Source organism: Ceratotherium simum, chromosome 9 (genome assembly GCF_057802395.1).
Source record: "Ceratotherium simum simum isolate JZ-2026a chromosome 9, ASM5780239v1, whole genome shotgun sequence".
Taxonomy (NCBI): Eukaryota; Metazoa; Chordata; class Mammalia; order Perissodactyla; family Rhinocerotidae; genus Ceratotherium; species Ceratotherium simum.
Window position 1 is genome coordinate 31,407,601 of NC_141908.1, and position 12,871 is coordinate 31,420,471.

At 39.1% G+C, this 12,871-nt stretch overlaps 1 protein-coding gene across 2 annotated transcripts in view; it reads left to right on the plus strand.

Annotated features, from left to right (window-relative positions):
- The window catches only part of KIF5C (kinesin family member 5C), a 159,648-nt gene that overhangs the window by 110,187 nt on the left and 36,590 nt on the right, over positions 1-12,871 (plus strand). For both annotated transcript variants that reach the window (XM_014782430.2, XM_087435159.1), the window contains 4 exons: positions 485-553; positions 2,170-2,376; positions 4,818-4,964; positions 10,773-10,961. In XM_014782430.2, the coding sequence (XP_014637916.1) occupies positions 485-553; positions 2,170-2,376; positions 4,818-4,964; positions 10,773-10,961 (612 nt within the window). The remainder of the gene's footprint in view (positions 1-484; positions 554-2,169; positions 2,377-4,817; positions 4,965-10,772; positions 10,962-12,871) is intronic.

The window sequence follows — 12,871 nt, forward strand, 5'->3', positions numbered from 1 at the left end:
CAGAAATCCATGTCTCTCCTGCCTTTCACATGGCAGCATTCCTGGTCACTGATGTGTTTGACAAGATTTGGGACTCGAATATATTACAGTGCAGATTATTAGAAATTTACTTCCTTATTTTTTGAGCTAGGAGTTCACTGTTGACCTCTTGGTATTGGGAGAGATAGCTCCCAAGGCCCTTTCAGTTCCCAAATCCTAGATCTCTTGATTTCTGGATGAACAGGAATTGAGTTGAATGTGTAGAATATTACATTTCCCAGAATATTCAGATATTTCATCTGCTGAGAAAGGTGAGTGAAGTAGTATTTTAGCCAAATCAAGATCCCAGAACCAATATCTCTGCTGTGGGGAAGCGCCATACCAGTCCGTTCATCTTATTAGCGAGCTAACAGCTGGCATCCTGGTATCGACTGTCATTGCAAAACCAGGATAGCAAAAATGACATAACTAACCAAAAAAAATTAAACATGATGTTTCGTTTCAGGATGATGAAATTAACCAGCAGAGCCAGCTGGCTGAAAAGCTAAAGCAACAGATGTTGGATCAGGATGAGGTAAAGAATACAATAAAAAAAATTTTTTTACAAGGTTCTTTTATTACTCTTTGTTGTTGATGTTTATTCCAGAAATTTAATTTGCAAAGAATTTTTAAAAATCACTGAATCATGTGGAAAGATTTCCTTTCAATGCCTGTTAAAAGCTGATTTTAGCTGAATTTAGAAAATAAATGTCTGACTTCGTAGAGCCCTGGGGCTTTGAGAGTGAGTAGCTGGTTGCTACACTTAGTCTTTGAAGAACAGAGACAAAGGAGCTTGGTAGTTTAGCAAGGATGATTTTACTTCCTCATACCCAGAGCCCAGCACTCCTGTTTCTTGCTGTTTTAGTCTTTTTCAGCTTTGCAAATCAGCCGGCCCAGGTCTTTGATGTACACCATGTTCTCGTGCTATCTTATAGGGGGGAAAACCCCAAAGAACAAAAGTGGCAGGTAGAGGAGGCAAAAGCAGAGAGGACAGGCGTCCAGGTGCTGTGATAGTGTGTATGTGATACAGTGAAAAGAAGGCAAAGTGTTTTCAGTCTCTCCCCCATGGTATTTAGTTCTCCAGGAAATGTCTTTATTGCACGGTGTTTTGCCAAGTATTTTACAAACAGGAACCTAAGCAGAGGACAGAAAGCCAATCTATCAAACATGGATAATCAGTAATTCTCTTGCTGAGGACCATCTAAGTATTTTTTCTCTTTTAGGCTTTAGGGTGCTTTCTGCTTTGTTGCCAAAATGCTGTAAATTGGATCCCGTGATGCAATTATAGCAGATGGTTTAGGGTCATGTGCCCAGTCCCAGCCCTCCCATAGATATAACTCTCTCTGTAACCATTTCCTTCCTCTGCCTCTTTGTTCCCCTTCATCTCTGCAGGGCAATGATTATGCCCCCTGCCCAAACACTTCCCTGGGCAGGGAGATCGTCTATGCCTTTGCAATCAGATGAACCATATTTAATTGATCTCCCTCTTACACATAGTTGAGGCTTCCATTTGCTTAGTATTTCCTGCACTCTTCCTCCCATTCTATTCCTTTGCATCTCCCACTTGATACAACTGCCTGTGATAAACTTTCCTTTCTGTTACAATTAAAACTGTTAATATTTTTGTTTTCTATACTGTCAAGGCAATCTCTGTTCATTACAGGAAAATCAGAATATGCAGTAGGCATAGAGATAATGAAAGCATCCACAAAGCCAGTATTCACTTCTAACTTATGTTAATGTTTGGGGTATATCCTTCTATACATCTATGATGAATATTAATAAAAATTGATGACTACCCTTTTATACTGTTTTGGTTGACTCTGAAATTGACCTGTTTACTATGTGAAATAATTATAATATTTAAAAACCATGTTAAGTATTATTATAGTCCTCAGAAATGATTCCCCCCATGAGTTAAGCCTATGTAGCTTTAAACTGAAAAAAAAGAAAAAAAAAAGAAGATTTTTGAAATAACATGCTATTTTTTAATTTAGCATCTGGATATACGGTAGTGTTTCTAATCATTCTGAGCTTTTCCAACTTGTTTTCTTGTGTCTGGTTTTTAAAATTACTTTATTTTGGATAGAACATAGAACATAAACATTTGAATGTTAGATTCACCAGTTCCATGCTCTCCCATTTCCCCAGCTTTTAGCTTCCACAAGAAGAGACTATGAGAAGATCCAGGAGGAGCTGACGCGTCTCCAGATTGAAAACGAGGCAGCCAAAGATGAGGTGAAGGAAGTTCTCCAGGCCCTAGAGGAGCTGGCTGTCAATTATGACCAGAAATCACAGGAAGTGGAGGACAAGACCAGGGCCAATGAGCAGCTGACGGATGAGCTGGCCCAGAAAACGGTTGGAGCATTTGTGTCTAGGGGGCGCATTTGTGTCTAGGGGGCGGGACTTCCTCAGCTGCCATTCTTGTACTTAGATTGATGTTTGTTGACAGACAGTATATAGGAAGGCAGTTGGCTGAATGGTTTTTCAGTGTCAGACTTAAATGCATTCTCTGAAATCCTCCAATAATTGAAAGACTTTGTGTAAGTAACTTTTGTCTGCTCATCTCGGAACTGCACATCACGACTGTTTTATATCCAGGGGATTTATAACGTTAGCAGGGATGCCTTGTGGAGTAGTCAAGAGAGTGTAGACTTTGGAGACAGAAAAATCTTAGTTAAAATTTTGACTTTATAACAATTAGGCCTTAGTCCAGACATTTAAACTTCTTGAGCATTCATTTCCTTATCTGTAAAAATGGTGATAATAACATACTTATTTCGGGGCTTGAGAATTAGTGACAGTTTACATAAAGCACTTAGCATAGACCTGTGCATGTGCTACAATATCAATAAATAAATCTCAAAATGTTATATTAACAGGTGGGAGTGGGTGACTCATGGAAGGTATGGATTTCACTCTTCTTGTTTACACCCTCGTGAATGAAATCCATTCCCTCCCCATGGCTTCTTGTCCTGGCCCGGGACTGAGCTCTCCTGGTTTGTCTGTTGTCCTGTTTTAGGCCAGTGCTTCAGTCTGCACATTTCCTAATCGTCAGAGTCTCCCTGTGAAAGATGCTGCAGGTTCTGCACAGTGAGCTAGCAGCAGCAGGGCCAGTGAGCATTTGGTGAGGTGGCTGGTGGTGGGATGTGTCCATTTTGTCTTTTTCTACTTGGAGAATGGATGGTAGGAAGCTGAGTGGCTGTTACCAGCTGCCCTTGGCACCTCGCTCGGCCCGATGGCCTGGTATCATGGGACTGTGTCCAGCCTGCTTTGTGGAAAACATCCAGTCCTCCTGGGCAGGGGGAAGTAGCAGATGGTGCAGAAAAGCTCTAATCTGCTGACCGTAGAGCTGAACGAAAATGCTCCTCACTCCATACGTTCAGCTGCATGGAGGAAGACCTTTTTAACGGCTTCCCAAGATGGAACTTCTGCTTCCGTGGATTTTTTTTTTTTTTTTTTTTGTGAGGAGATCAGCCCTGTGCTAACATCCGCCAATCCTCCTCTTTTTTTTGCCGAGGAAGACGGCCCTGGGCTAACATCTGTGCCCATCTTCCTCCACTTTATATGGGACGCCGCCACAGCATGGCTTGCCAAGCAGTGCGTCGGTGCGTGCCCGGGATCCGAACCAGCGAACCCCGGGCCACCGCAGCGGAGCACGCGCACCTAACCGCTTGCGCCACCGGGCCGGCCCCTTCCGTGGATTTTAAAAACAAAATGAAATAAGCAGTGGCAGTGCCCAAACAAAAACAAGCAGAAAAACAAGCAGAAATCGTGAAGTCACTTAGGAAAGGAGGAGACTTAGATGTTCTCTGCTTACTGTTTTCTACAGGATTCTTTAACTAGTCCTTGGTCTTATTTGCTTCTCAAATAATTTCTTCCTTTCTGTCAAACCAAAGTATTACTAGACTGGTTGAGAGGACTGTTTTTAGTCAGATCTTTAAAAAGTGCTCTGGTGAAATAGCTGCATATTGAAGAATTGCATAAATGTCTTTGTATTAACCTCCCCAGCTCTGTAATTTAGGGAAATTATTTTTTTTGTTGGCTGAGTTAATACCAAGACACCAAAAGATGGCTGTTCTATTCATTTTGAGAGTTCATTAAGTTATTAGTCGAAAAAAGTATGCCTTTTGGTAACATACATGAGGGATGGAAAAAAGATAGATTTGATAATATTTGGCAATAAAATGGAATTTCTGCTATATATTAAGAAGCCATCTTTTGTTGAACTTGACTAATTTTGAAAAGAGATGATGAGTCTTCAATTCAACTTCACAGTAACGATTAGAAGACTTTTTCTAAGTCATTTTCTACACTTGTTTTTGTCCCTCTGGGCCTTCCAGACCCATCTATTATTATGAAGTCAGGTGGGAATTTGGAAGTGGTCCAGGGAGCCGGTTGGTTTGGGAGTGCAGGTGGGTATGCTTGCAGGTATGTTTAGACCCTGGAGAATGTGGACTGAAACAGAACATCTGGTAAGCAGGAAGATGTGATTACATGTTATAAACCTAAGGGTTCCTCTTGGGCTTTATTTATTTTTAATAAGCAAACTTATTTCACAGATCTGGAAGTCGTCGTCTGATATGTAGATATGTAACATATCAGGCCAAGACAAATTCCTCTTCTTCTCACAGAATACAGTGCTATACTATAGTTTGCCTTAAAAGGACTCTTACGTTGAAATCACATAAAATGATACAAGAATTCCCTCCTACATTATGTTGTTGTTCTCTGCACTGCTGCATGTATTAAATCAACGGACAACTCTTTTCATTTGTTGTTAACAATTTGTTTTTCAGACTACACTGACAACCACACAGAGAGAGCTGAGCCAGCTACAAGAGCTCAGCAACCACCAGAAAAAGAGAGCTACCGAGATCCTGAATTTGCTGTTGAAGGATCTGGGGGAGATCGGTGGAATTATTGGCACCAATGATGTGAAGACTGTAAGCCAGCCCTTCTTTTATCCTCTCTACCTGCTCTTATAATGGCATGATTCTAAGCCAGCAGGGTCTATGTTTTATTCTCCTAAGTATCCAATGCTTAGCACAGTGCTTTGTATCTGCCACGTGCTTGATAATATTTGAATGAATGAACAAAGGCTGATTGAATGACTAAGTAAAAGATTGTTTGGGTGAGGAGGAGGAGAAAAAAATTTACTTTTAAAATATAGGAAATGTCTTCCAATCTTGGTTGGCCTTATGTAAATTGGTTTATTCCTCAAACTTATCTGCCAGTGTCACAGAAGTTTGGCATTAGATAGGTTAAGCAACAGTTCTGGTCTCATAATTGTGTTTTTCCTTTTTTATGAGAACCCAACAGAGTGAAAATTCTCCAACAAATCAGTATGAATTAGGGAAGCTTTCAGCTGATAGTAATAGGATTCTAACAGTGGCTTAAAAAAATAAAGCCACATTTAATTGTTCACAATATGAGAAGTCTAGAATCTTGCTGTTCAGGTTGTGATCTGTATCACCTGGGAGCTTGTTGGAAATACAGACCCTCAGGCCCACCTCAGACCTACTGATTGAGAATCTGCATTTTAACAAGATTCCCCAGGTCATTCTTACACTTATGAAAGTTTTAGAAGCAGATTTTGATTTGGTGCAGTGTTTCAACAATGTCGGGGATCCAGGCTTTTTATTTCCTTTCTGCTTTTCTCAGCCTGTTACCTTTTCATATCTGTAGGTTTTTGTCTCATGGTAGCAAAAGAGCTGCTGTAGCACCAATCATCACATCCTCACACAACCACATCCAAGGCAGGATGGGTTGAAAAGACAGTCAGCTTTCGTCCAGGAGGGAACTGTGTCCCAGAAGTCCCCAGTAGACATCCTCTTATACCTTATTGGTCAGAATTGAGTCACATGGTCACCCCAAACTGAAAGGGAAGCTGGGAAAGCAAAGAGAAATAGGATTACTATAATTGGCTTAAACCAACCATGATTAATCCTCTGAAGTTGTGCACATTGGTGCCGTTGATAGCAAGGAAGTAAGAGAGGTAAGAAGAATGGGGGTGGTATAAAGTTGCCCATGAGCTAGGAGCAGAGGGAAAAGAGAATAAACAATATTGTCAGCCAAGAACAATAAACCATTTGCCACCATGTAGAGAGGTCATTGAAAAATAAAGTAGACATTTAAAAAAATAGCTTTCTTGAAGTATAATTGACATCAAGTAAGCTACACTTATTTACAGTGTGCAGTTTGGGAGGTTTTGACATATGTATGCACTCATGAAACCATCACCACAGTAAGAGAATGGATATATCTGTCACCCCCAAAAGTGTTTGAGACTGTTTCTGATCTCTTTATTCTGTTTCATTGATCTAATCTTCATGCCGATACCACACTGTTTTGATTACCGTAGCTTTATATTAACACAGCACTTTGTCCAGAGTAGCCATTAATAAATGTGGATTGATTTTATCAAGCCAAAGGAAAGGTGTGATATTGCTCAGCTTACGCCTCGCAAGTCCCTAAAACCAAATTCTCTGAGTTTAGTCATTTGACCTTTAAAAGGCTAAATTCGACATCATCCTGCTCTGTGGGAACACTCAGGTTTGGAGTTGGGATTATTAAATACTAGAAAAGTCTCTCCCAATTACTTCCGTTTACAGACATTTCTGGGAAACATAGAAAGTCCTGCTTGGATGATGGTATGGCTTATCTAGGCTTAGAGTATATGACCTCCTGTAAACCTAATCATTCTTTCATGGAACCTCTGTTGTAACTGAATATTTCATGAGTCTTCACGAATGAATCTAATGTTAGCATTGAATTCTCAGACACTATAAAATTCACCCTCTTAAGCTCTGGTTTGGTGATGTTATATTTGAGGATTTAAGTTTTAGAAGCATACGTTGGTGTTGAGCAATAAACTTCAGACATTGGGGTGATTAAATGTCCCTCAAAATACAAAGGTGGAGTTGATGTATGGGAAGTTGGCGCCTGCTGCTGATAGAGATAAAGGAAGATATTTTTATGCTGAGTTCTAAAATAGAGCTGATGAAAAATGCTAATGAAATCGAGGAGTGTCTGGGTGCTTCAGCATTACAAAACAAGAGTCTTTACCTTTGGGAATCTGAAGTGTGATTGAGATTATTTTTAAAAAGTGAATGTTTTAAAGGTATTTTTGGATTCTAGACATTGGATGCCCTAGTTAATTTCATTGATAACTAGTTAATTTCATTGATAACTTTCACTTATAGAGCATTATATTCTTAATCATTTGAGGTTTTTTTAATAATTATGATTTAATTATTAGGACAATGAGAGCTAACAGGAGGAATTATGTGACTTTGGGCAAGTCACTGTACTCTGGGCTTCATTTTCCTAATTTGTAAAATGACAAGATGAACCCAGATTATCTCAAAGATTGTCAGCTCAGAAATTACGTGATATATACAGATATTTCTTAGATCTGTCATTATGGGTACAGATACTTTTCTCTTTTTTTCCCCAGCTTTATTGAGATATAATCGACACATAACGTTTTATAAGTTTAAGGTGTATAAGTTGAACGTGTTGATTTGATACATTTATATGTTGTGAAATGATTACCACTATAACATTATCTACCACCTCCATCCCATCACATAGTTACCATTTCTTTTTTGTGGTGAGAACATTTAAGATCTACTTTCTTAGCAGCATTCGAGTATATGATACAATATTATTAGCTATAATGACCATGCTCTTCATATAGATCCCCAAATTTGTTAATCTTGTGACTGGAAGTTTGTACCCTTTGTCCAATATCTCTCCACTTCCCTCACTCCCCAACCCCTGGTAACTACCACCCTACTCTCTGTTTCTCTGAGTTTGACTTTTTAAGATTCTACATATAAGTGATATATAGTTTCCATCTTTCTCTGTCTGGCTTATTTCACTTATTTCACTTGAGGGATGAGCCCTCAAGGTTCATCCATGTTATTGCAAATGGCAGGATGTCCTTTCTCATGGCTGACTAATATTCCATTGTATATATATACCACATCTTCTTTATCCTCATCTATGACAGACACTTAGGTTGTTCCCATATCTTGGCTATTGTGAGTAATGCTGCAGTGAACACAGGAATGCAGGTATCTCTGCAAGATCCTGATTTCAATTCCTTTGGCTATATACCCAGAAGTGGGATTATTGGATCATATGGTAGTTCTATTTTTCATTTTTTGAGGAACCACCATATTGTTTTTCATATTGGCTGTATCAATTTGCAATCCTACCAACAGTACACTAGGTACTTTTCTCCACACCCTTACCAACACTAGGTGATAAGTGTTGATAGCCATTCCTACAAGTGTGAAGTGATATCTTATTGTGGTTTTGATTTGCATTTCCCTGATGATTAGTGATATCGAGCACCTTTTCATGTACCTGTTCGCCATTTGTATGTCTTTCTCGGAAAAATGTCTATTCAGTTCCTCTGCCCATTTTTTGATCAGGTTATTAGTTTTTTTGCTATTGAATTATATGAGTTCTTTATATATTTCAGATATTAACCCCTTATCAGATATATGATTTGCAAATATTTTCTCCCATTCCATAGGTTGCCTTTTCATTTTATTGTTTCTTTTGTTGTGCAGAAGCTTTGGTCCCACCTATTATGGATACTTTTCTTACTGGTTATGACTACTCAATTGATATAATTATTTTGATCTAAGAAAATGAACAGATCAAGGAAATCTTTTTCACTTATCTTTTATTTTTGTTCCTAAATTTCTATTCTGTTCCCACATGGTTCCTACTTGTAGTACTGTGGGGTGAGGGGGAAAGATGGCAGTTAGTCTCTCCCAGTCCTCAGTTCCAGAATATGACAGGTATGAATGGCCAGGAAACAGAAGAACCCATATTTCTCCAGCTCACTTGTGTCTTGAAACATTTTCAGAGTCCAGGCAATATTTTGTTTAGTCAACAGAACAAGATGAGACCAGAAATGATAAGATGAGCCTAGTGTTGACTTTATCTAGGTTTATTAGTGAGCTTTCTCTTCTTTTCATGTTCCTATATCACTGGGCTTTCCTTAAAACAAAGATTTCTAGGAATCTAGCCACAAACCGAATAGAAAGTTGAGGTAGAGAAAATGAAATGGATTGGATTAGCTGCTAATTTTATTTTGACCAGCCCTGACTTCTTTATTCCCATTCTGCCTTTTAGGTCTTAAAATGTGAACAGTCACCTTACTTACCTTTTGCGTGGCCTAGAAATGGCACCTTGCATGGCCATTCCATTCTCTGGAGACAGAGGGTGGGGTATGGAGGATGCGGGGGTGACTGTTCTTGTATGGGCAGGGTAGAGGTGGCAGGCAGCATCTGCCTTGCCATGTGAAGGCAGCCTTTTCTCCTGGATTGGTCATTCCTACTGGATCACACAGTCTAGTATATACTATTGGAGTCATTGTCAGACCCAGGGGAGGGTTATAAATACCATTTCAGCAACAAAGTCTGATTCTTTTTGCAATAATAGTATACTGGAATTACAGAAAACTTTGAACTTACATAACTAAATATATGAACTTTTAAGTGGTAAGAAAACTCACAGTTAAAAGCCATTTGTTTGGAGTATTGTTTTATTTCATCAGGCATGGACTCAAAATCTTTTAGATCCCCTGGGACAAAACTGAGCTTCAGATTCCATATTCCTAGCTCTTAAATGTTTACTGAAAAAATAGTCATGTGATGAGTTAATGACAGCAATAATGACAAAAGTGCACAGTTAGAGTGTACTGTGGAACATCAAAAACTATAGGTGAATGATTGTCTTAGAACCGATAGAAACATCTATTCATGGGCTGGGTACTGGACAGCGCTCTTTTCTCCTGAGGTGCTAGGATGCCCTCTGGTGGTTAAACAAAATATGCACACAGTTATTTTGCTCATCTGGTCAATTGCCATGTTTGCATCTCAGCAAATGGGTTTCTATCCCAAATATCTTACTTCAGTTTTTGTTTCCAGTAGAGCTCTGAAACTTAGACACCAAATATGAGCTCATGCGGGAATGCTGGCTGTCATAATCTTTTCTTCTAAAGGTGGATGTAGACTTATTCTCAGGTGATCTTAAATAATAGGCTAGATTCCTGTCTGCTTGGAAGGGTCAGGCATGTAGAGGCAGGGAAACAGAGTGGTAGTAATGAGAAGTCATGCAGGAAAAGCTTCATCTAGAGGGGCTTTTGGTAATGGCACGTTCTTATTTGTTAGTTTTTTTGTTTGTTTAATTGAGGACTATATAGAAAAATCCTTTTTATTTCAATCCTTGCTTATAGAAACATATTCAAGTCATTAGATGACTTCTCTCTCTGAATAGCAAACTATGGAGAGCATAATTGAAATTTTGATTTGAGATATTATAGGGACTCAGACTCACTTTTAGGAACATGGGGCCTGGCTGCTGTTCTAGAGAGGCAAGGTATAAGACATTGAATGGAACACCTCTTCAAAGTTACCTCTTTTTTTAATCATCAATATCTTCTGATATTGTCTCTTATATCCTAAAAATCAGTTGTAATGAAAAACCTGGTTAAGTGAGGATTATATTTATTAGAGGTTTTTAATTGAAAGTTTTATCTGAGTTTCCAGAGAACTTGGGGTTGAACATATAGTATTTTTCAGAGATCATTTTCAGCTTGTGGTCCTATAAGTAGGGATTCTTAATCAGAAATCCACAGACATCTTGAGGATCCATGGACAGGTTTTAGAGGCCCCATGAACCTCTGAAAATTGTAGGCACTAGTTTTGTGTGTTACCGCCTGTGCTCAGTTGGCAGATGTGAATGGAGTCATTGAAGAGGAATTCACCATGGCTCGTCTGTACATCAGCAAGATGAAGTCGGAGGTCAAGTCCCTGGTGAACCGCAGCAAACAGCTGGAGAGCGCCCAGATGGACTCCAACAGGAAGATGAATGCCAGCGAGCGGGAGCTGGCAGCTTGCCAGCTGCTCATCTCCCAGGTAGGTCACACTGTCGTCTCATTTCACACCCTTGATCTCTTGAAATCTGCTTCCTCCATGCTCTTTCTGGGGCTGATGGTACATAATAGGGATAGTTGATGGACTTTCCTTTATATAAGACCTGTCCATGGCCTCCCCAGGCAATGATGGCCCAGGCTAATTCTTAAGGCTAGATTTTGTTGTATGAATTACATGAATGATCTTCAGTCCTTTTTTAAAGGATGTGTCTATATATCTCTATCTAGTTATCTATGGATAGTTAGGTAGGTAGGTGTATAGATAGAGACATGTAATGAATGGACAAGATCGGGTGGAATCTAAAACTCACCAGTGAAGACAACATTCCTTCATCTGTTAATCTCTACCACAGGTCCGATATTATATGGGAAAAAGAAACTACTGTTACTACTACTATTATTTTTTTTTTTTTTTAAAGATTTTATTTATTCATTTTTTTCCCCCCAAAGCCCCAGCAGATAGTTGTATGTCATAGGTTCACATCCTTCTAGTTGCTGTACGTGGGACTCGGCCTCGCGCTGGACGGAGAAGTGGTGCCTTGGGGCGCGCCCGGGATCCGAACCCGGGCCGCCAGCATCAGAGCGCGTGCACTTAACCGCTAAGCCACGGAGCCGGCCCACTACTACTATTATTAATAGTAGTAGCACGTAACATTTTATTGAGTGTTTACTATGTACCCATATAGTGTGCCAAGCACTTTACTTGCATTATCTCACTTGATCTTAAAAAAAATCCTGGTGGACAGGTTTTATTACTGTTCCTATTTTTCAGATAAGGAAACTGAGACTTAGAAACATTAAATATACTGTCCAAACTCATGCAGCTGTGAAAGGCAGAGCTGCGACTCAAACCAACGTGTGTGAACTGAAAGCCTTGAAGGGACTTTCAAGCCCCAGGGCACATTTCGTTCGCTCAGTAAGGCTGTTCCTCTTCCCACTGGAATGGCATTTTCATTTTAGTAAGGTGGTTTCGGAAAACTGCAGCCTGGTTCCTGGTGTGCCACTGATATCTGAGCTTGGTGTGTGGGGTCTGAGGCTTCTGTGAGTGCTGCTCTCTGCCTTATACCAGGCATACAAACAGCTGAAGTCGTTCGGGGGAAACAGATACCAGCATGGAGTGTGGCATCCAATATTCTGAGAGAGACAAAAGCATACTCCATTCTAAACATACTAATAAGTGATCACAGAACCATCTCCAGCCTCCTTGACTCCCACCATAATAATCTAAGAGATGCAAATTAAAACATCAGGGTTCCATTTTATGACTAACATAATAAGCAAAAGTGTATTAACAAGATTATTCAATGCTGGTGTGTGATAGTGAGATTTATATATATTGTGGAGAAAAGCATAATTTGGTCAGGTCCTTTTGGAAAGTACCCTGGGAATCAAAACCTATAAAAATGTAAGTCCACTTTGGTCCAGTTATTTCACTTATGGTATTTTTCATTGGTAATGAAAATAAAAATTTTCATTTCATATGGTATTGTCATTTCCTGATTAAAAATATGAAAAGCTTATATGGAAGATGTTGAGTGCAGTTTTATTTACATTACAATAAAATACCCAAATATCTATTGATAGATTAATAACAAAAGTTACATGGAAGAATATTATGTGGCTCTTACAAAAAATTAATAAAACCTAGCCATTTGGAAAGTATAATTATATAAAGTTAAGTGAAAATGCAAATGCTGAGTTCTATCTAGGCTATGCTTTGCAACTTTGTAAAATATGCATTCATATAGATAAGACTAGGAACATAAGGGAGAAATAGTTGATAAATTAGAGTAGTTTAGGTGAAATTTTTACCACTTTTTCTGGATTTGCTTTACTATTTGACATTTTTATCATTTATAAAAATTGAGAAGAAAAATGATCACCATTAGGGCA